Source organism: Meriones unguiculatus, chromosome 5 (assembly GCF_030254825.1).
Source record: "Meriones unguiculatus strain TT.TT164.6M chromosome 5, Bangor_MerUng_6.1, whole genome shotgun sequence".
NCBI classification, from domain to species: domain Eukaryota; kingdom Metazoa; phylum Chordata; class Mammalia; order Rodentia; family Muridae; genus Meriones; species Meriones unguiculatus.
In genome coordinates this window covers 51,708,705-51,732,628 of record NC_083353.1, presented here as the reverse complement: position 1 = coordinate 51,732,628, position 23,924 = coordinate 51,708,705, and the positions used below count along the sequence as shown (strand labels likewise).

Genomic DNA, 23,924 nt, shown 5'->3' with positions numbered 1-23,924 from the left:
CTCTCTCTCTCTCTCTCTCTCTCTCTCTCTCTCTCTCTCTCCCTCTCTCTCTCTCTCTGTCATTTGTTCAGTCTGAATCAGTGCTGTGAGGTGTTCAGATTCCTTGGGGGAAATGAGGAAGAAATGATTGAAATGATCGTGGTAGTTAATCTTCATTGTGCTGGACTGCACCTCAAACCGTGAACCACAATAAATGTTCTCCCCTTGAGTTGCTTCTTGTCAGGTCACAGCACTGAGAAGGATGGCGAATACAACGCTCAAGTTTGTCAAGAGCATCATATACAAAAAAGAATTAACAGCTTTCGAGAGAAAAGCATCTTGAAGTAGGGTGGGCATCTGAGCACGTCCACTCAGAGGTGGACGGCTCGTCCTGCTTGCTGCCCCTGTGACAGTGTGCAGCCGGCTTTGAACCCTCTCCCTGTAGCAGCCCCAGACAGTTGTATCCCTGCTGCTGGCTCTGCCTCTCCTTCAGCCTGGTTTGTGCATTTTGCCTGAAGCCCTCCTTCTACCCTAGCCCCATCCCCAGACTTCCTGGCTTGGACTTGGGTCACAGACACTATGGATGGCACATGGAGTTTTATGGGGAGGCATACATGCAAACAAACTATGGCTCTAGAATGGGATGACGCATGGTGGGGACAGTAACCTCTGGCCAGAGAGACCTGTTAGCTGGTATAGCCGTGTGTGAACCAAAGGCTTCTTCCTGATTTAATTCCCTCAGTCCTCTTTTACTCTCTAACCAGGGCCCGGTGGCTCCTCTCTGTCATCAGGCACCTTTTCTGGCCAACCACTTGTCCCCTGCTGTTGCTGTCCTTCACCTGTGTGCTCAGCTCTGGGCCTGGCAGAGCTGTGCCCAGGGCAGGTCACAGAGGCTCACTGCAACCTCCAGCACCACTGCATCCGTGCCATAGAGTTTGAACCACCAACTCAGGGCATTCAGCTGAGACTGTCACAGAGCCACCCAAGGTGCCTGAGCTCCCACCTCCCACAGGGACTCCGGAGACTGTTTGTGGGGTGACTGCAAGAAGGAAGACATTGTTTGCGGCTTCAGAGCCCCGAGCTACCCTTTTTACCCACTAATTTTATTTATTTATTTATTTTTAAATCAGTGAGGCGCACTGTCCTGGGTAGTTTTATGTCAAGTGGACGCTAGCTAGAGTTATCTGAAAGGAGGGAACCTCGACTGGGGAAATGCCTGCCTACGATCCAGATGCAGGGTGTTTTCTCAGTGATTGATGGGTATGGGCTCAGCCCATTACGGGTGGTGCCAGCCCTGGTGGCCCTGAATTGTATAACAGGCTGAGCAAGTCAGACAAGCAAGCCCGTAAGCAGCACGCTTCCATGGCCTCTGTATCAGCTTCTCCTGCCTCCACATTCCTGCCCTATTTGAGTTCTTCCTGTCCTGACTTTTTTCAGTGATGAACTGTTACCTGGAAGAAGCATAAGCTAAATAAACTCTTTTCTCCCCAGCTTACTTTTTGTCATGGTGTTTCAGCGCAGCAAGAGAAACCCTGGCTAAGATATACACATCAATTTGATTGATACATTACTCATACATTACTCATCTTTCAGCATGCTGCTTGGCAGCATGGACCTCCTCACACTCAGTGCTGTGCAGCTGGCGCTACCATCAGCTCCAAAACTCTGGCCCTATGAAACACTGACTCTTCTTCAGCCCCTACACCTCCCATTCCTGGCACACACCCTGCTATTTCCCTGTCTATGACTTGCCTACTCTAAGGGCTGGTGAGTGGCATCTTACAAGTTTGCCCTGTGCCTGCCTTTTTTTTTTTTTTTTTTTTTTTTTTTTTTTTTTTTTTACTTAACATCATGTTTTTCAGTTTCACCTATGTGCTAATGACTGGCAGAATGCCCTTACTTGGCGAGCATTGTAAGGAGAGACATTTGCTGATCAGTTCATCTGCCAAGAGCCCTTTGGATTGCTTTGGCATTTCAGTTTCAGTACCTACAGGACCCTGAAATCTGTTTCCAGTCCCTCTTAGACAGCATGGGATGGCCAGATTACATCGCTTCACACCCCCACCAGCATTGTCTAAGGGTGCCAGTCTCTCCATGTTGCTACCCGGACACCTTTTTCCAAGCACCTTTCCTGGAGAAGGTGGCCACCACAGTGCTGCTGTGAATGGTCTTGTGGATGCAGGGTCCGCACCTCCCAGGACATGGCAGGATGGCTGCTGGGACCGTGCTGAGACCTTCATGGCTGCTCCTTGTTTCTGGGTGGTCTCTGGACAGCTCAGCCCCCTCTAGGACCCGGCAGTACAAGTTTCCCCCCTTGCTAAGCGCTCACCAGCTGGTGCTTGGCAGCTTCCCGGATCCAGCGGATGTTATCCATGTACTGTAGCTTCACAGATGGCTTTACTGCAGGGAGGAAAGGGAGGGGCATCTCACGTCCTGGAAGCTGCTGCCAGGGGCCCCTACTCGTTTTTCTGCTGGATGTTTGCCACAGGCACCTGAAGTCCATGAGTGATCCCCCCTACACTAGCCTCCCTGAATTTGGGAACCAGTGCAATGTTGACATGAATTAGGGTATGGGCCTGTGCAGCCCATTGCTGAGGCATTCATTTCCTCAAAGAACAGCTATTGAGTACCTACTGTGTACCAGACACCAAGCCAGCCACAGGAATACGAACTACAGTTGGCTGTGAACAAGAGTGTGAATAGGTGGCTACCAGGGTGACACATTAGGGGGATAAAGAAAGAAAAGGAAGGTCAGAGTCCTCAATGCTGAGAAGCTCTGTGGGAATAGAATCCAGACAGAAGGAATCCAGGCCTGAAAGTGAAAATGCATGTGGCCTACCCCAGCAGAGGAAAGAGGGAGATAGTTGCTATGCTGGTCTGAGCAGCTCATGGGAACAGATTGGTACTGTAAGAGCTGAGACTCAGCAGTCAGCACAGAGAACATCAATACTTTACTGAAATAAGCTCACACTTCAAAAACTATGTTTGGGATGAAGGCAGTGCTTGAACTCATCACCACTCGCGACTCTACAGCCCTGCACTGTAGTCTGTGCCCTGGAGGTCCTCAGTATCTGTCTGCTTTGCCTGGTGGAAGCTCCCCAGGCTGACTGTTCCTGCTCTGCAAACACAGGTCACACTGTAGCTGGATGCTGGCTGTGCTGGGGATTTTCATGCTACCACATCTGTAGGTGTAACAGCACTCGGCCTCTTTGTGGGAACTGGATGGTAGTCATCCAGCTGATAGCCAGCTGTGTCTGCTTAGGGCCAAGCAGCTGTTCTGAGCCAGAGATGCTGGGAAAGCAGCTTCCCAGTTGGGCCAGTTTTCCCAAGGTTAAACCCCAGCCACTCCCTTCCACTTGGTCTGGCCTCCTCTTTGCACTTGACTGACATTGTCAAGAACATTAGAAAGGACAATGTGCTTTAGGAAAGCAGCAGGGACACAGGAAGACCTCAGATATCCAGCTAACAGGCAGAACCAAACCTCTCCATCTATGACTAAGATGAGCTCAGGGACATCAGGTGGGTGTGGACAGGGCCTGGCATGGGGGTGGCATGCTCACAAAAAGCAGCTGAAGTGAATGAATGAGAAGTGCTCCCCACAGCAACAAACAAGGCCAATGCTCAAGTGACTCCCTAAGCCACTCTTGGAGTAGGGGGCCTTCAGGAGAGCCAGCAGCTCATCAGTATCCAGCAAACCCAGGGACTCTGGGGCTTGGCACTACTGGAGGATGATGGAAATGAGGTCATTTGAGGCATAGCCTTGAAGATTTTGGGACTCCAGCAACTCCTCCATTCCAAAATAATGGAGCCAACTGAGCACTGCTGAAACCTTTGAAACCTTTAGCCAAGAGCCTAAAGAAAACCTCCCCAATTTAAGAGGATGGCCAGTTCATTCAGGTGTTTGTCATGGCTACAGAACCATCAGGGATACACACGAAGCTGAGCACAGGGCTGGAGGCCAGAGCCTAATTGTGTGTGTAGGCAGCATGCTCAAGGTGGCTTTCAGAGAGGAAGGGGAGGTCCCCTTGAGCAGCAACCTCTGGCCCTGAGATTGATGCAGAATCTGACACTAGCCACCAGGTGCCCTACAGAAGCAGGGGTTTTGGGAGGCCAACCCTTCTTGAGACCTGCCCACCCACAAATATCACCTCCATCGGCAATGACTTTCTCCAGTACAGATGTGGCCAGATGATCGGTGATAGCCAGGTCCTGGGGGTTCCCTGACGTGCACACCCAGCGGAAGGGCCCGAAGCCCTGGGAGAAGATATCCCTGCAAGGACAAACGTCCCCTTAGCCAGGACCTCCTGGGCTGCTGGCACCTTCCCCATGAGCTGGGGAGTGGCATGTAGCCATGCCCAGCAGAAAGGGACAGCATCCAGAATGAGCTCAAGCTGTGGGCCCCTAAAGCAATAAGTCTTCCTGCTCCTTCTTGCAACTCTGCCTCCTCTTTGACCTCTGCACCCACCTCTAAACTTGTACCACTTCTCCTCTAACAGTAGGAGCAGGGAAATGGGACAAAGACAAACGGACATGCTCTGAAACTACTCTCATAAAGATGACATAGAAACCAGACATCTAAATTAAACAGTTGAGAAAAGTGGGTGAAAGTATAGGCTCAACCCAGCCTTCCCCAGTGACTCAGCTTCTGTGACAGTTGAAGCGGGACAGAGGGATGCTATGGCCTTGGGCTGTCCTAGCTCCATACTTGCCGAGCCAGGCTGGGTGTATCCCTGCTTTTCTTCTCTGGGAAAAACACAACCATTCTGCACCCCAGTGTCCCAGCCTACCCTTCTGCCTCCTTGGATTCTGACCCTGTCTTCCATCCTTCTCTGGTCCCCTCTGTGCACACTGAGACTCATGAGTCTGAAAGTCCAGACTCTTCGACTGGTCTGCCTTGGCTCTGGTTTCCCCTACACCCCTGTTTCTCTCGACTGTTGGTCCTTCTCAGACCTCCCCTGAGCAGCCAGATGGCCCGAGGGCTTCAATCCAAAGCAGGTCTTGGTCTTCAGGATCATGTCACCATCCAGGACAGCTTTCTGGCTGTATCATTTAGGAAAATGAGTGGGTAGATGGCAGGGTGGTGTGCAAGGGGGGGACCTTGTTTGCCAGGCCCCATGGTTCCCTGTTCTCTCACCGAGGCCCCGTAGAAGCCCCTTTCTGCATGTGTGTGTCACGTGGAAATGCTGTGACCACTGCCTGACTACTTCCCAGCTGGGTGAGGTCTCAGCAAATAGCCCTGTTGTGATCAGTGCCAGAGGCTCTTCTAGCTGGAGGTCCTGAGAGAAGAAGAAATGGTCCTAGACACCCCCAAATGGGGGCCCCATCACTCACCCCATAATGTGCTGGACATAGGAGGGGTAGCGGAACTCCGTCTTGTTGGCTCCTTTCTTCTCTACATCTGCTCCTGTGCCCAGAGTCACCCATCTGTGTGAGTGCCCATGACCACACAGGCAGGAATTTAAACAAGGGGCCCTGGGAAAGGCTGGGAACACAGTCTCAAGATCTTTCCTTATGCAAAAGAAGAGGAGAAAAAGCACAGTGCAGCCCTGGATGGCATATTGCCATCGGTGTGGTTTAGGTATAGGGAATAGGCATATCAGCCCAGTCTCGGCACCATACCACTTAGAGGACCTCCCCTCACTAGAGGTCTGCAAAGGGCCCTGCACATAGCCATGGAGAAAAGCCTGGAAGGAGAAAAATCTCTCGTGAATGCTTGGCCTTTTAAAGTGCAAAGAGACGTTGAGGCCTGGCAGGACCAGCTTCCAGAAGAAAGCACTGGGTGAGATCTCCCAGGTACTCACAGGGTGACCATTTGGCTGAGTTATGGGTATGAAGTGGAGAGGAAAGAGTTTACCCAGGTCTGCTCACACAGCCCCTCCTGCCCCCCCCGCCCACACGCTTGCCCAGTTTCCTCTTCTGCCTACCTGCTCTCTGAGCCTCCAAGAGGAAGGCATTACCATAGTCCCAAAAGAAGAACTTTTCCTGGGCCAGCCTGTTGATGGCTGAGACGTGCCTCCTCAGGCTGCAACAAACATATGGTTGGCCCTCAACCCAGGTCCCCCAGCCCAGGTCCGCAGCCACACCCCAGCAAGCCTCCCCAACACCTGCTAAACCCAGTGCCAGAAAGTCTCCTCTAGAACGAGCTTCCTCTGGCTCACTGCAACTGCTCCCAGTGCCACTGATTCCCATGACTACTTAAAACACAGAGCCCCTAAACCAGCATTCTCCATCAGACCCCGGGGTCTGATGTATCAGGTGGGGTACTGTGGGTGTCCCTGGCGTGTACCCAGCATGGACATGTAAGCTGCCCTAGGGATTTTACAAACATCAATTCAGTTTGTCCTATCATTCCCCAAAATGCTATGCTTGTGATCCCCTCTTAAGGAAGGAAGCTGGGGCTCAGAGAGGTTGGGAACCTAACGGTTCTGCTGCCCTGCCTGGAGCCCTTTCCTGTTGCCCACCTTTCCTGCACCAGGTGCTTGAAGGCAGCGGGGTTGGAGGACATGAGGCTCTGGGCCTCTGAGAAGCTGAGCTGCACAGGGTAGTAGCCGCCATTGAATGGGTTGTGACAGGACGTCTGGTCCGATCCGAGATCCACCAAGAGCTCCCCTGTTGTGTTCAGTTCATGGACCAGGCGCTCCCTGAGGGAAGCAGTGGGATGGTCAGAGCAGGGCAGGCATGCATGGGTTGGAGGAGGGCCAGCTGGTGGAAACTGCATCCCTCATCTCCACCCACACACCCTGTACGCTGTATTTGCTTTCTCCTTTGCAAAGTGCATGTGGATCTGGGTGAGGGTGATGGCCTTCCCAGGAAGGGCAGAGCCGAGGTTCAAAGCTTGTGACTTGGAAGTGCTTGGTTAGCACCCCTGAGGTACCCAAGTCACCAATTTCCACTTACCAAAGATCCACCACATTGCCATGGTAGCCAAGGCTGAGTACCTCCTTCTTTTTTCTTGCTTCTCTAGAAGGACACAAGACAACAGATGCCCCACACCTGTCCTCAGCTGTTCTGGATGCAGCCTGTTCTGCCTACACACAGGGAGCTCAATGCTGGCCAAATGTGCCATACCCAGGGCAGCAGAACCGTTAGGTTCCCAACCTCTCTGAGCCCCAGCTTCCTTCCTTAAGAGGGGATCACAAGCATAGTATTTTGGGGAATGATAGGACAAACTGAATTGATGTTTGTAAAATCCCTAGGGCAGCTTACAGGGTGTGTGAGTATGAGTTTGTGCAGGCCTGTGTGTTATTGTAGCCTTTGTATGAGTGTAAACCTCTCTGACTATAAGTCTGTGTGTGATTGTGGTTCTATGTGTGAGTATGAGTCTGGGTGGGCCTGCACGGGCCTGTGTGAGTTTGAGCCTAAGTGGCAATGGGCCTGGATGAGTGAGGGCCTGAGTGTAACTGTAGGCCTCTGTGCTATTGTGGGCCTCCATAGGCCTATGTGGGTTTGCATCTGCAGGAGTGTAGGCCTGGAGGAGTGTGCTAGAATGAAGTATGTTCTCTCAGACCCCATGACATAAAAAGAGAAAAAAAAAATGCAGGCTAGAATGCCCCAGTTGGTTGAGCTGAGATGCAATGGTTTCTGGGAAATGCGTGTCTAACTCTAACTGGCTCTTCAAGGAACACTCTTATGGGGTGGGGCATGGAAATGGCAAGGCTTACTAACGAGGATTCCACAATTATTTGAAGAAATAGAAATAGACAAGAGGATGACTATAATTAAGCCAGACATGGTGATACACACCTGAAATTCCAGTACTTGGGAGAGCAAGGTGGGAGAGTCTCAAGTTCAGAGCCCCATGGCTTGCCCACAAGCCAGCAGTAATATTCCATGGGAAATGGAATCTTTAGATAACCCTCCCATGACACTCCCAGGCTGGAACCTCCGGATGACTTCTGTGGTCAGACACTAGGCACTGACTGGCCCTAGCCATGCTTTCACCCAATGCTCAGGGTCAGGTGTTCTGAGTCCCAGGCAGCCGACTGTACCTGAGTCTCGCAATGCAGTGGTCCAAGCTGTCAGTCACCTCCATCAGCCAGCCTTGTTGGTGACGTTTTACAAGTGCCGCTTTGTCAACCTGAGGCCATGGGACATAGGCCATCCATTATACATTGCCCTTGAACAACCCCTTGAGGGGTGCCACCCCATGCAGCCCCATTCCACCTTCATGGTGCAGCCTCAGGCAGTCACTACAACCAATGAGGAAAAGAGAAGGGGCTTCTGAGATGTGGTTTCCCTGCTGAGATAGTCAGCCAGAGCCCACATGTCTCTTCTCACTTCCTTCTGCTTTGAGTGTGGATGGCATGGCTGGCTGGGGCAGTGACTTTATCACCATGAGAGAAGCCCCAGAGCATCTAGAGGAGCTAGCACTGACATCATTGAGCTGCTGAACAAATGCCAACACTGTCCGTTACATGAGGAAAATAAAACCCGTATTTATGTAAGCTTCTACAGATGTCCTCTGTTACCTGCAGCCCAACACAGTCCTAGAAAAGCTCAGACATGCAAGACACAGGAAGTACGTCAAATTACACTGGTATGTCCCCAAGACACACAAGCTTCTCCCTCCTGCTCTCCCCCTTCTGTCCTGGACCTTGGCATCTTCCAAAGAGATATGAGTACCACTGGGGCAAGCTCCCTGTGCACACCTCTGTCAGGGGGAAGCTTGTCTATCCCCTCCACCCGATGCCAGCTGCTAAAGCCGGGGGAGGGATGCTCTCTACTAATTAATTCACAAGCATTTATTCTCTCTCGTCTAGGTTCCTCATCTGAGAGAACACAGGAAACAATGGCTGCACATGTGCTGTTAAGAGCTTCACAGGCTGGCGGTTAGCAGGCATGGAACACGGAGGGTGGTGGGCACTGTGCAAACAGGATCCATGTTTTGCCATTGGGACCTACCCAGCAAGGCTTTGTGGAGGAGGTCAGGGGGTTCGTGATAGAAAACCGAAAGCAAGTGGGAAAGGTGTGGGGGACAGAAGAAAAAAACAGAAGGAAAGAGATGGAAGGAAAGAAAGGAAGCAAAGGAACAAATGAATCATTCAGGGAGGTTTGAAGGGACAGGCAAAAGATCCCAGCTTACCTCTGCTATCACCCCAATGCATCCAACGATGGCTGCAGCCTTCGCTTGAGCCCCACTCATCCCGCCAAGCCCAGAGGTGACGAAGACCTTCCCTGCCAAGTCCTCAATGCCCAGGTACCGCCGACCAGCATTCAGCACAGTGAGCTACAGGCAGGGGAGGAAGGGTGTTTATTGCTCACGCCCAGCATATCCACCTTCAGGAACCTGCCACTCATCACGTGCGCCCGTCTCTTACCACTGTGCCATGGACGATTCCCTGGGGACCAATGTAGCAGTAGCTGCCCGCTGTCATCTGGCCATACCTGAACAGGGAAGAAAAGGCCAACACTTAGGAACTTTAGAGCAAACCCTGAATCACTCTCAATGTGCCCTGCATTCTCCTTGCTCTAACAGAACTGGAGGTCATTATACCAACCAGAAGAAGCCAGAGTCAGAGTCGGTCATGGAAGCAGAAGGGGGGCTTCTCAGGGGAGAAAGGGAACTGGTAAGGAGAGACATGCCTGGGGAACAGTGCCGAGGATGAATACAAAGTATCTATATGGGGCTGGAGAGTCAGCTCTGTGGTTAAGAGCACTGGCTGTTCTTTCAGAGAGCCCAGGTTCAGTTCCCAGGACTGACAGAGCAGCTCACTGATGTTCATAGTTCCTGTTCCAGGTGATTGAGTGCCCTCTTCTAGCCTCCATGGCTATTGCATGCATGTGGTGCACAGACATACACACCAGTCTGTGCACATAAAAAACCAGTCATACACATAAAATAAAAACAAAACTAAAGAATAACTAAAATGACATATGTGTATAGAAATATCGTGGTGAGACTCATTTCTCTGCACTTCAATCAAAATATTTAAAAAATGAAGTTAAGTGAAAACAAAAAGGTAAGGATATAATACATTAGAGCCTCCTGACCTCTCCTGTCTCCTGGGTGTTTTACGAAAAGATTTTATTCTCCAAAAAATCTTTCATACAATTAATTTTCTTATTTTTTTATTTATTACAATTCATTCACTTTGTATGCCAGCTGTAGCCCCCTCCCTCATCTCATCACAATCCGGCCCTCTCTCCCTCTTCTCCTCCCATTCTCCTTCCCCACTCCACTGATAGGGAGGTCCTCCTCCCCTTCCATCTGACCCTAGCCTATCAGGTCTCATCAAGGCTGTCTGTATTGTCTTCCTCTGTGGCTTGGTAAGGCTGCTCGCCCCTCAGGGGGAGGTGATCAAAGAGCCAGCCAAGGAGTTCATGTCACAGCCAGCCCCTGTTCCCATTACTAGGAAACTCACTTGGACACTGAGCTGCCATGGGCTACATCTGTGCAGAGGTTCTAGGTTATCTTCATGCCTGGTCCTTGGTTGGAGTATCAGTCTCAGAAAAGACCTCTGGGTCCAGATTTTTTGGTTCTGTTGCTCTCCTTGTGGAGCTCCTGTCCCCTCCAGGTCTTTCTATCTCCCTTTCTTTCATAAGATTCCCTGCACTCTGCCCAAAGTTTGGCTATAAGTCTCAGCATTTGCTTTAATACCCTGCTGGGTAGAGTCTTTCAGAGGCCCTCTGTGAGTAGGCTCCTGTCTTGTTCCTTGTTTTTACCCTCTTCTGATGTCTATCTCATTTGCCTTTCTAAATGAGGATCAAGCATCAAGGTCCTCCTTGCTTAGCTCTTTAGGTGTACAGATTTTTTAGTATGTTATCCTATATTATATGTCTAATGTCTACTTATAAGTGAGTATATGCCATGTGTGTCTTTCTGCTTCTGGGATATGTCACTTAGGATGTTCTTTTTTAGTTCTCACCATTTGCCTGCAGATTTCATGATTTCCTTGTTTTTAATTGCTGAGTAGTATTCCATTGTGTAAACGTACCACAATTTTTGTATCCATTCCTCAATTGAGGGACATATAGGTTGTTGTTTCCAGGTTCTGGCTATTACAAATAAAGCTGCTATGAACATGGTTGAGTAAATGACCTTATTGTATACTTGAGCATATTTTGGATATATGCCTAGGAGTGGAATAGGTGCTTCTTGAGGAAGCACTATTCCTAATTGTCTGAGAAAGCACCAGACTGGTTTCCAAAGTGGTTGTACAAGTTTACATTCTCACTAGCAATGGAGGAGGGTTCTCCTTTCTCCACATCCTCTCCAGCATGTGTTGTCATTTGAGTTTTTAATCTTAGCCATTCTGATGGGTGTAAGCTGAAATCTCAGGGTTGTTTTGATTTGCATTTCCCTGATGACTAAGGATGTTGAGCATTTCTTTAAGTGTTTCTCTGCCATTTGAAATTCCTCTATTTAGAGTTCTCTGTTTAGCTCTGTATCCCATTTTTTAGTTGGGGTACTTGATTTGTTGCTGTTTAACTTCTTGAGTTCTTTATATATTCTGGATATTAGCCCTCTGTCTGATATAGAGTTGGTGAAGATCCTTTCCGAACTTGTAGGCTGAAAAATGAGCACAGGATGATTGGGCTAGGCTGGGCAAGGCTGAATACGGCCCAGCGTACCCATGACACACTCTAGTGTCTACTCAGCCACTCAAAATGGTGTTCACAACAAATTAACCACTAGCAACCAATATCTGAAGCCATTGAAATGCCCACACATGGAAGGAAGGAAGAAACGGACCACGGTTTAAGAACAGGTTAAGAAAAGAGGATATGATGTTTCTGCCACATATGACCCAGTGAAGGTGTGGGGCGTGGGAGAGCATGTTCGGCAGGATTCCATTCAGTTGATGTCCACTAGGCTTAACTGTGAGGCATCTTCATACCGGGGATGGACCCTGGGTGTGGCACTGAACACATGTCAGGGTGGTAACATCGAACACGTGTCTGTGAGAATCCTCACGTTGCATATTCCAGACCCACAGTTGGTGTGCTGAGAGATGTCTGCTGCTGAATTCTTGTCTGAGTGCGGGGCTTCATTCTGAAGGTATTGCTCCTATAGCTTGTCCCAAGCACATTGCCTTTGGATCCTTTCCAAAGCGGCACAGGCATTACTGGTCATGACTTCCCAGCAGATGGGATTTAAAGGTGTGGCGCTCTCTGCCCTTCCAGGAAGCCCTTTGGCTCTGGTTTTCCATGTGAGTGAATGAGTAGTTGCAGTGCTGTGACCTCCTGTTGCCTCCCTCCACCTTTGGGCTGTGTCGTCCTCAGGGTGGAAAGCAGGCAGGAAGGCTTCGAGGTCATCAGCCACAGATATTTCTAATATTAATTGATGCCATCGAATTTTCAGTGAGTCACCGGCACTGCATGAGTGTAGCCATTATCATTGCTTGGTAGTTTGCAGATCCTGTTTTGGGCAGCGTAATGGGGGCAGTAGCATCTGCTGCTAGCTTAATCGCACTCTGCTGAGGATTGGGAGACTCAAGGGCTCTCTGCTGCTTGTTTTTCAGTGCCAAATTCACTGCCCCTTCGGTTAGGTTCTTGTCTCGTGGCTTTCCCCGGCCCCTTCTTTCCTTTGGGTAGAGGGTGTGCTGTCACAGAGCTGTAAATGAGTATCTAGTCTACCATACAGCCGTGCAATACACCTGACCATCCAGCACCTTCATTTCCTCCTCTAAAAATGGAGACATGCAGGCATGGAACACACCTGTCTCAGAGCTCAGAAGGCTGAGGCAGGAGGATCACGAGTTCTTGCTTCTAGCAAGAGCCTGTCTCAAAAAGACAAGCAAACAAAAAGAAGGCCATGTTCTTTGTCTTGAAAGACTTCGTGAGTGTCACAAACATAAGAGGATAACATCGGCATGAAAGAATTCTGGAGATGATGAAACCCACTACAGGCCCTGTGGGTTCGGCTCTCTGTGGAGCTGGAATCTGAGGTGTTGTGCAAATGTCCCTGCCCTGAAAATTGTACCTCTGTCATTTGATAATTCTCACACAGGCCACTGTGACAGGATCTCTAAATGTCCCCTGTGTCTAGATGAGGTCCAGGCCTTAAGGCTGCAGAGGACACAGGCCCAGGAGTGTGCACAGACTCTGGTGCTCAACTAGAACGCCATATGGCACACCCAGGGCGAGTTACAGCATAAAGCTGCAGGACTAAAGCTTTCTGTAAGTGAAGCAGACCAATGTGCCAACCATGTTAACCAACATCTTGAGTGCTTCTCCATCTTCCCACATGGGGATGTTCTCTGTATGTCTATCCTCACCATCCTGCTGACTGGAGGGTTTTGGTCTCCAGGTCTTCTCAGTTTCCTTACACAGTGGACCTTGTTCCACCTCTGCTGCAGTTCCCCCTTTGCTCTGTACTGAGGATTGAACCCAGAGACTCATGCATGACAGGCAAGAGCTTTACCACTGAGCCACAGCACAAGCTTCTGTTGGAAAATTTTTTTTTCCTCACTAAGTTGCCCAGGCTAGTTTTGAACTCACACTGTACCCCAGCCAGGCCTTAGGATCTTCCTTCCTCAGCCTCTTAAGGAGCTGAGAAGGTATGTGTGTGCCACCAAACCCAACTTCTATCCTTTTGCAGTCAGTGTCTCCACACCTCCCGGTGGCAAACCCTCAGTGCCACAGCCACACAAGGTCTGATATCTGTAGCTCTGCCACTTTTGACCTTCAGTCCTCATCTGTGAAACAGAAGTGTAGGGACAAGCCCAAGGCTATGGTGACGGAGTTGTGGGCCAGGATGTACACCCACAGCCCTCTGACCCCAGGCTGCTTCCACTGGAGCAGAACAAGTTTTCAGGCCTAACAGCATCACAAGCAAGACTACAGAGGGTAGTTATAGCCAGCAGCAAAGCAACTGGGTTTTCTGAGGCCCTGTTTTTTCTCCGCTAAAGTGGTCTGTTTCAGAAGACTGATAAATCCAGGACACATCGTGGCGGTGGTGTTGATGATGGGGCTGTACTGCAATTATACTCTGGATGTTTACATTAAGGCTAAGTTGCTGGCTCCCCACCTGCAGATTCCATTTTATGTGGTGCTTCCTGAGTGATGGTCCCGAGCTCCACAAAGATGTATCAGAACACCTTCTGTGCCATGCTAAAGACTGGAAGCCTTGCAGGAAGGGTCACGGTGCCGCCGAATACCACAGGAGAGCGTGGCCTGTGCTCCACAGGCTCCCATGTTGTATTGTCAGGCGGAGAGGCTGCCACGATGGTCTTGACTCCTAGCCTAGAGTCCATGGGCACAAAAGACACAGGTCCCCTGGGGTCCCATGAATAAGGCTTCCCCTTCTCAGTGCAGCTTCTTCCATGACATTTGATGGAGCCATTAGATGCAGAGCCTGGGTTAGCTTTCCAGCACACAGAAAGCTGTCCAGATTGGTTGCTGGGTCCCATTCCTGGCAGACAGCTGCACAGTTTGTCAGAGCACGTTTCACAGGGCACAGGGGATAAGCGTGTCTCACGGAGGGGCCCTCTGGAGTGCCAGGTTCCAAGACCTCCTCAGCAGACACCCTAATGCTCTAACATTCAAACCCTGCACGTTCAACAGCCCACACCTGGGCAGAACCTTCGTAATTCAAGTCATGAAAATGCTGGTAGGTGGTTATGGTAACCACACCATGCCCACATTTGGTCACTTGTTTTGACACAGGGTCTCTCTATATGCAGCTCTGGCTGTCCTAGACCTTGCTGTTGTTGACCAGGCTGGCCTTTAACTCAGAGATCCCACATCTGCCTCCTGGGTACTGGGATTGAAGGCATGTGCCAGCATTTCTGGCTTCAGCAGTTGCACTTTTACCACAGGATTTTGGTGGTATTTCCTGAAAATTGTTTTTGATTTTTCCTTTTCTTTAGTAAAATCACCTCATTCTAGCCATACAGAAGCTCTCTGAGATGTATAGAGTCTGGGACTGTGCAGGCATCTGTATGTCTTCCTCAACCAGCTTTGTAACTTTTGTATTTGTGAGCCAATTTTCTGTATGTCTGGGATGACTCATAATAAAATTTCTTGAAATAGTAGAAGCAAAATGGTATGTTTCTTAAATAGTAAGCATTTACACAAAACTACTAGTGTGTGTGAGAATGGGAAGATTCTGCTATACTACTGTGTAAGCCTTCTCTGAAATCAGGTGTAATGTAGCCCTGTTGTCTTATGAGACATGACTAGGGGTGGGCACCATGGCAGTGAACTGACACAGTGACTTACATGGTCACCCCCAAGGCAAACAGCTTCTCATACTCCGTCCTGGAGGAGTAGTTGGGAATAACCTGGAAAGGAACAGAGCGTGAGTGGGGCAGTGTTGCCTGGATCTCCTCCTCACCCACAACACCTCCTTTCCCAGGCTCCTCCCTGGGCAGGCTGCATGCCTGCTGCCCCAGACTCACCATCCCGTTGGTGATGATCAGCCGTGGGGCACAAGGGCTGCTGGGGAAGAGGCCCAGCGGGTGTCCACTGTACATGACCAGAGTTTGTTCCTCAGTCATCTTCGACAAGTAGGACATGGTCAGCCAGAACTGATGGACAGTGCACATGCGGGACTCTGTAAATGTGAGCTGGCACCCACATGGGCCCTGCACCCCACACCTAGACCTAGCGATTCCTGCAGGTCTCAGTGGGTCTGTCCAGTGACCTTGTTCGTATAGATCCTCTTTAATCTCCAGGATCTCCTGGCACCTCCCGTAATGCCACTCTATCCCTTCTTATAAGTGAAGCAGCTCCAGGTAATTGATCGCCAGTGCTGAAGTATCAGGCATCTGGCTGAGCCATGGACCGCCGATGCCTTCCAGGCCACCATACCTGAGCCCAGTTGCTGAACACCTGCCCGTTGCCTCCATAGGTCACCAGCTCCTGTGGAAACTGGAGAAGATGTGGCATTGTCTGAGATGGGCTGTGGACGAGGAGAAGCAGGGCCCCTATTTGCAGCGGTACTCAGAGGAGCAATGACATGGGGGCAAGGAGAGAAGCATGAAGGGACACATAGCAGCTACCAGTCATGTAGGCTACTGAGCATGGCTGTCCATGTGAAACCCATCCTCCATGTCAAGATTCCATGTAAAAGGAGGAACATAAGGGATCTCATTAATGATGTTAAGGTACATGTATGATAAAATATTATTAAATCTTTTTATTTTCAGGTTATAGGTGAGTTTATATAACTATATTGTTACATATTCTTGCTATTTTATATTATATTTGTTTTCTGCTTTGATTTTGCCCTATAGTTACAGAGAACTATATGTTTTAATGCCAGCTTTGTAAGAGTGTTAAAGGCTTGCTCGCATCACTCAGGATCTCAGGTCACGTTTCTCTGGACTGTGCTGGCCTCCATTTCCCTGCCATTACCTGGGCTACAGCAGGATCCAGGTTGTTCATGATCATGTGCATGATGGCCGCAGCTGCCCGTGTCCGGCATGGGTACTGCTCAATTGGGTAGGCCCTGCAAGAGAAAGTCCAGCGGTGGGTGTAACAAGGGAACCCTCAGGCCTTCCGTCCCACTAAGATGCTGTGTCTACCCTGGCCAAGCTGACAAGGCGTCTGAGAGGAGTCTTTAGAACCACAGGGGGAGGTGGAGCACCAGAGCCACCAGCTGCTAAGCCGCCTGAGCTCCCACAGGCCCAGAACAGGAAGTCCAGCCCACTCCAGTCACTATCTTTCTACTTCAAACCTGGGAGGAAGCTGACTACAGAGCTGATGGCTGCTTTCCAGAGCCCTCTACCTTTGGGCAGTTTGGCATTTGTTCTTTCATTCACTCAACAAATACGCCTGGGCAGCAATTCCGTGGCAGGTGGCAGCAGGCACAAAGGGGCCCAAGGACATTGACTCCTGTCTGTTGGGAACACAAAAGTCCCTGGGGCCATTTAGAACAGTCTGGGGTTCCAGCATGTTCAGAACAGTGATTCTCTATCATAGGAGCTGCAGCATCCAAAATGTAGACTCTCAGCTTTGCCCGGGGGCAGCTGAGCCTTAAGTCCAGTGAGGTCCAGCATTCTGCACTGTCACATAGCTGTGTGATACAGTGTGAGAATTTAGGTGGAGAAGATGGAGGGTTTGTAGTCACTGACAGCCACTCCCCACCGTATTCCACTCTCACCAGTTCTTCCCTGAAGAGCAAAAGACGCAGGGTCCCAGAGACTGCAACATTAGACTCCAAAGTCACACATGACTGACTGCAGGACAGAGGTGCAGGGCAGAGACCTATCTGGTAAGTACCCCATCTTCTGGCCAAGCAGGTCAGGTTTGGACCCCCCAAGAGACCCCTCACCACCTACATTCTCTGCACAAGAGTGTGAACTCACTGTGCCACTTCCTTAAGTCTCCCAACTCAGACAGACTGGCCTGCCCTTTAGACATGGATTCCCTGAGGCTCTGGACTTTTGCAGAGATTTTTCTGAAGCCAAATTCATGAGGGCTCACCTCATCTCGATGGTGGGGCAGAAACGGTACATGTAGATGTGTCCAAACTGTTGTAGCTCCTGGGCAAACTCCAGGGCCAACAGCTTCTGGACATCAGGTGGGAAGTAGCGCAAGGCATTCCTCAGTGCCAGCTGGGGAGGAGAGAGGTGAGAGGTGGCTGGGTTAAGGGCCCTGGGGCTCTCTGTGTACTCCATCTTCCTGCCCCACCTGGATTGCCTCTGCTCCACTCAGAAATGGTTAAGTCACTCCGAGAACACCTGCTTTGTCTCTGGAGAGCCTTTCCTGATGGCCACTGGCCCTGTTCATGAAGGAAGACCCCAAGCTTTCTCTTCTTGGCCCCATTTGCACCAGGGGCTGCAGACTCAGAGGAGGGAAGCAGAAGCTACTAGCAAGCACAGAGAAGCATGTAGCTTGGCAAAAGGTCCAGAGGCTGTGTTCTGGGATGGGCAGACTTGGGAAGTGGGCATAGCATACTGATATGGTAGCCACTATGATGACCCCACTGTGCCCACGTTCTCATCCACCAACCTGCATGTTGCCTTACAAGGTGAAAGGTGCTTTTCACAAATAACTCAGTTAAGATCTTGAGACGGTTCTGGGATCTCCAAGTCAAAAGTCCCATAATCGTGAAGGTCCTTGTAAGAGGCACGAGATGGCTAATATCAGAGGAGATGTGAGGACCAAGCTGTGTGTCAGTGCGCCGGGATGTAGATTCGAGGGTGCAGTGTTGTTAGAGATATAGCTGTGTGTACAAAGGATTTTCTTGGCAGCACCCGTGTGCCCAGCTTCCTCCTTTCCTGTCCTTGGGAGTGATAGTATAGCCTACTCCCAGGCGCTAATGAGCTGACAGGGTTAGTGTGGTGTTGGGCTCACTTATGAATCCTGTGAGCGCCCGATCACAGGACTGTCACCTCCCGCACTCATGGCCCTGTGCCATGCCCTGTGCTGCCTGCGGTCTCTACAAAAAATGCTTCTACAATCCTGGCAAGGAAGGAGTCTCATGAAGCACCCAAGCCATGCCTCTACTCAAAAACCTTCACAGATCCCCACTGCCTATCTCGCCACACCCACAGTGGCCTTGGCATTCTGGATCTCCTCCAGTCATGCCGCAGCTGGTGCTCCAAGCTCTGCTCCTGGCTCTACTTGCATGGGGTCTCCTCAACCTTCCACATTTTGGAAGGCCCGCCTCTGCCCTTCCACGTCCAGTTTCTCCTGTCAGCAAACGGCCCTTCTTTCCGTTCCAGACTACTTGTCCAAACTGCCATGACCGCCTCTGCCTAAAAGCTCTCCTAGGTGCCTCGTAAGACAGGGGTTAGCTTCTTAACAAATGTTCTCGTCCAGGCCCTCAGCGAACACATGCTGGTGTGGATCCTAGGGACCACCCCAGGGGAGGCCCCAGCCTCAAGCTCAAGATCGGTGAGTCGGCGGGGACAGGCTTGCAGACTGGCCACAAGAAAGGGCTCTCAGGACAGTGTGCTGATGGAGACAGGCATTCAGGCCCACCGCGGTGAAGGGCACCACAGTGGAGGAAGGGCTCAGCTGGGGCACTTAATGCCCAGCACAGTGCACTGATGAGGCAGGACTTAGGGTAAAGGTCACTGAGGGAAATCGCACTCAGGGGAGAGCACTTCCAGCAGCAGAGCTGCTCGTGTTGTGAGGCACACTGTGAAGACTGAACAAGCCTGTGCTGAGCGCACACTGACTAAAGCGTAACAGGTGGCACTCCTCACTTAAGTAGAGAGCTGCCAAAGGAAGGCAAGGAATGAAGCCCCCCATCCATCCAAACAATAAAAGAATGAATAGCATGTAGCAATGGAAACAAGGGGAGAAACTCAAAGTATGCATGCCTGAACATACATGCCCCCACACAGGAGCACACTCAATGACACACGCACATGTGTGTGTGCTCATGCAAGCACACATACGCACGCATGCACAAAGACAAACACACTTGTAACACACACACCCCATATGGAAAGCAAGCCAATGCAAGAGAAGTTCTTAGTTTTGGGACTCCATTCTCAGAGGGAAGCCTTAGCCCTTCTCAACTTTAACTCCCCACATCTGCAAGTCACCTCTTCTTTGAGGGTGCTACATCCTTCAAACATGTGTTGACAGGCAGGAATGAAACTGAATGGGCCCTGTCCACCCTCAGTTCCTGGCTGCCTTTCTCCCACCATGGAACACTGTGAAGGCTGGTCACACTATTCCCCAGTTGCAGGGGTGTCAGCAGAAGTCTGCAAGGCAGCAGGGCCTTCCCAGCTCTGGTGGCCTAGTGTCAAGGCACCCGTGCCAGCAGGGAGGCAACGGTGGAGGAAGGGCGTTAACAGCAGTGACATGGGCTCAGCAGAATCAGACTGGTCAAGTGAAAAGACAAGGTGCACCCTCACCATCTGGCCCTCCCCCTCTCCGGCACCAGCCCTCTCTCTCCGGGCACTGCCCCATTTTCTAAGGTCCTCAGTTCTTTTCTCTGTTGTTCTCATTTCCAGCTTCTGTCCATCAGTGTCCTACCCCCAGTAGCTCCTAAGCATGTTCCCTGCCTGTGGGTAGCTTGGGAAACCCGAGGGGTGATCTCTCCCAGGGCAGCAGTCTCTGGATGAGGGCAGGGAAGTGACTCCTCACTCAGCCTTCAAACTTCTGTGTCTTTCAGAAAAGCAGCTCCCCATGGCTCAGGGACTGCTTCAATCTGGAAGCTTGGCAAGTTTTGGGGCTTAAATCCTTTGGGCAAAGGGAGCCAAGAGGCAAGGGGCTACCTGAAATGTCATCCCTCCCAGCACTGCTATGTCTTTAATGGAGGCTTCACAGCCGAAGTCACCAGGAGGCTTGGGGGAGGGACAAAGAAAAACTGTTGCAGAGGACAGAAGAGTCACTCAGTGTTTGGGGCTGGGCAAGGTCCATGTACAGCTGCAGAGCCAAGGCCACTTCACACCCTGCCTCTTCCTGTTCCTCACCAGAGGTAGCTACAGCACTGTTTGGGTGACCTTGAGCCCAGTGTCCTCCTCTGGAAGAGGGAACCTCAATTCCAAGCCTAAGGTAACTCCTGGATGGCTTCACCTGAAGACTATCAGTGACAGACACTGGCACATCTCCTCTCCCTTCTCCAGAAATTGGTAGGGGCAGGGGAAGCTGATACACGGAGAGAAGGAGGGGTATAAAGCCACCCTGACCACCTAAAAGGCACCAAAGGGCCCCAGAGCCCAGGAGAACTGGGTAGCAGTTGTTACCTGCTCTTCTGCGGGGCTAAGGTCGGGAGTCCTGACTGGCGCATGTGGCACTCCAGCCCAGCGCCCCCGGTTCTCAGGGAGTGGTCGTAGGGGCAGGCCGGAGCACAGTTCCCGGAGGCTGGACATGTCTGCAGAAACTGAGGTGGAGGCAAGTACGAAGTGACTGGGTAGTGGGGACGAGCAGGGTGGGGACAGCCCCAGAGACACCTCCTCCAGCCCCTCATTGGTCCCGAGAGAGCATAGGGGGCAGGTCATTTGGGTCACTGGCTGGTAGGCAGGCTGCCTGGGTATTACTTGCAGGGCAGCCACAAGTTAGATGGCTATGAGTTTGGGGTGAGCTGGTGGGCTCTGTGGTTGAGGTTTTCTCAGTCTTAGGGGGTATCCAAAAGGTGCCAGTGTTGACATATGTGTCTTGATGATGGGGAGTCATGTGACATTGGCTTAAGCTCTACAGAAGCAAGTTTTTTGTACTCTATTTCCCTGACACTTGAGTAGGAAGGGGCCAGATGATAGGTGTGGTAACAGCTCTCCACACCCCCCGGCATCCACCAACGATTAATAGTTCCCCCACCAAAACCTTCCTCAACATCCCTGCCTGGGACTAGAGGCCAGTACTGGGTGTCACTCCCCTCCCCCTAGCCGGGAAGAGCCCATCATTGAGTCCCAGTGGTCCTGGTAAGTGACCATGTGGCCTTTGCCCTGTCCCTGTGTACACAGGTGGGTGGTGACCAACTCCTCCCTCTGCAAAAGAGGGTCATGTCACTTGGCCTTAGGCAGAGTGGGGAGATGACCCGGTGCTTAGTTTGGGCAGCACATGATGTGGCTGATGTTCTCAGTGGTCCTCACAACCCAACTCTCATGCCACCGATACTGAGGTCAGAGAGGAAGGGAGACTTCCTCAAGTTCTGTAGCTAGTCGTGAGTGGTGTTCAGACTGGAGTCCCATATATGGATGGAGATGCCACTGAAATGGCTCCTGCTCTTAAGAATCTGGTGTATGGGAGGGAGTGCAGTGAAGGTGTTGAGGAAACGCGGTATAGCATAATGGGAAAAACAGATCAGTCTCTGTCTGAAGCCCTGTGGCTGGGGACACCAGGGGACTCTTGCCCCTACTGCTCAGCCTTTGACTTCTAGTTTGCAAATCTCGAGGCATTCCAGGCTGATGAGAGTATTTTTGTAATCTAGAGAGTAGGCCTTGTGGCTCCTAGGCAGCCCCAGAAGTCCCTTGTTTTCCAGGGAAACTTTCTACTCCTGAGCCCCAGGGAGGGGAAGGAATTGGTTTTGATCACCTCTAGCCGATTCCGCCAGCCATGATTGCATAAAAAGTTCCACAAAGTCCCTACAGAAAGACTCAGGGCTCCCATCAAGACACCAGAGATCTCTGGAGCACCAAGAGGTCTGGGGGTGGGAGTCGGGTGGAGGGGGTGGATTCTGCCTCTCTCACAAGTTGCCCTGAAAGCCTCCTGTCAGGCTGATACCTGAATCCTCCATTGTACAGGGAGAACAGCGTAACACACCACCCCGAGTTCAGTCAGTTCTGACTAGTTTTCCTTTCTTTCTTTCTTTCTTTCTTTCTTTCTTTCTTTCTTTCTTTCTTTCTTTCTTTCTTTTCTTTAATTATTATTCTTGGCGTGTACTAGTCAGCCCCCCTACTCTTCAATCACAGGACATTTTAAAACGAATTAAGCCAACCTGAGGAGTGGAGCGGGCCATAGAAACTCCAGTTTATAAGCAGCTAGTGGAAGTATGGGCCACTGCCTTGCTTGTGACTAGTGTCTAGAGGGGGCAGCTTTGGGACCCGAGCCCCCAGTTGTGGGGGGGGGCATGTGCTCCAGGTAGACAGGATCAGAACGCCTGTTGGTGTTTGCCTGGGAACGGGATGGGGGAAGCCTCACATTCATTCTCATGAGCGTGGTACTATGCAGAGCCTGAGGCTGAGAAAAGTCTTTTCCGTGCCGGGCTCCTTAGTCCCTCCTGCTGAATCCCCAGTACCCCCCTCAGGGAGGTCTCCTAGCTTTCACCTAGATTTCTGGTCTTACAAGCCGAGGGGACCGAGCGCAGCCTTGTACAGGTAAGGATGCAGGCTAGGACCAGTCTGAGGCAGGACTCCATGGGCGCCAGCCCCAGCCCCTGTCTTTCCTTCTGCGAGCCTCAGCACCATGAGATCCGACTCCAGAGGCCTCACGTGCTTCTCTCTGTTCACTGGTGCTGTGCCTAGAAGGCATTGGGCTCCCCGCACCTGGCAGAGGAGGATAACACCCAACTCCCTTGGCCCTCGGGGTGGGGTAGGGGACTAGAAAATAGCCTCATGAGCAGCAATCCACTGTCTCTTGGTCCTAGCAGGCCTTCCCCTAGGGTATTGCTCTGTGCATGGCTGGCTGGACTGTCTTCCCTGTTCTGATTCCCCTCCCCATAAAAGAGCCCTTCAATAATCCGTCGGCACGGAGCCCTGCTCTCGGTAGAAAGCTGGAAACCCCAACTGATCTTTCAGTGTTTCAATTTTTCAATGGAAGCATTTTAAGTATTCTCCCCAAGAAGAGGGGGGGACAGCCTCAGGGTGGATTGTTCGAGTCGTCACCTGAGGAGGCTAATGGGCACACGGGGCACCTGTGCCACCTCCTGACGGCACGTGAATCTTGTCCTAGAATAAGCGAAGAAAACAAACAATGTAAAAATCTTAAAGGAAAGAGGGGTTCACGTGGGCTGAACTCGGCAGCGTGTTAGGCTTGAGCCTCAACTACCCTGCTCACTAGCTGTGTGTAGCTGGGCAAGTGTTTTGGTCTCTCTGGGTCTCTGTTGGTGAAAAGATGGTTGGCCCTCAGGTTCCACATCTGAAGATTTTTTTTTTTTAGTCTCATTAACCACCAGAAGAAGATCAATATTTTATTTTTAAGTTATCTATTTTCAACTCCCAAAATGTTTCAACCATTTATAGTAATTTTATTTAATTGAGGTTAATTCTTAATACAGACTCTAAAGTATTCATGAAAAGATCTTGGATCAATCGTTTTTGTAAACTTTAAATGTGAAATTCGATAAAGATTGATTTGCTGAATCTGTTTGGAAAGTGAATCAGCAGGTGAAGACCCTTGCCTTCAAGCCCCCAAACATGAGTTTGATCCCTGGGACCCACATGATGGAAGGAGAGATGGACTCCTGTAAGTTGTCCTCTGATCCTTAGTTGTACATGTACCCACAAACATATGCTCAGAAGAAACAAGTGCAATATAGACTATTAATTCACTTAACATCTTTTTACTCTATATTTTATTTTTTAAATTTTATTTATTTTTATTAATTACAGTTTATTCACTTTGTATCCGCCCATAAGGCCCTTCCTCCCCCTCTCCCA

At 50.6% G+C, this 23,924-nt stretch overlaps 1 protein-coding gene across 2 annotated transcripts in view; it reads right to left on the bottom strand.

Moving 5' to 3' along the window:
- The window catches only part of Uroc1 (urocanate hydratase 1), a 32,648-nt gene extending 11,907 nt beyond the window's left edge, over window positions 1-20,741 (bottom strand). Inside the window, exons 1-15 of one of the 2 annotated variants that reach the window (XM_021639282.2) lie at window positions 20,574-20,741; window positions 17,350-17,480; window positions 16,279-16,372; window positions 15,733-15,792; window positions 15,321-15,449; window positions 15,142-15,203; window positions 9,297-9,363; window positions 9,062-9,205; window positions 7,968-8,056; window positions 6,877-6,939; window positions 6,441-6,620; window positions 5,904-6,001; window positions 5,311-5,383; window positions 4,128-4,249; window positions 2,309-2,379 (exon numbers count right to left, since the gene is read on the bottom strand). In XM_021639282.2, the coding sequence (XP_021494957.1) occupies window positions 2,309-2,379; window positions 4,128-4,249; window positions 5,311-5,383; window positions 5,904-6,001; window positions 6,441-6,620; window positions 6,877-6,939; window positions 7,968-8,056; window positions 9,062-9,205; window positions 9,297-9,363; window positions 15,142-15,203; window positions 15,321-15,449; window positions 15,733-15,792; window positions 16,279-16,372; window positions 17,350-17,480; window positions 20,574-20,699 (1,509 nt within the window). In that variant the 5' untranslated portion in view covers window positions 20,700-20,741. The remainder of the gene's footprint in view (window positions 1-2,308; window positions 2,380-4,127; window positions 4,250-5,310; window positions 5,384-5,903; window positions 6,002-6,440; window positions 6,621-6,876; window positions 6,940-7,967; window positions 8,057-9,061; window positions 9,206-9,296; window positions 9,364-15,141; window positions 15,204-15,320; window positions 15,450-15,732; window positions 15,793-16,278; window positions 16,373-17,349; window positions 17,481-20,573) is intronic. The other variant, XM_060383743.1, reaches the window with a different exon arrangement.
- Window positions 20,742-23,924: the final 3,183 nt, after the last annotated feature.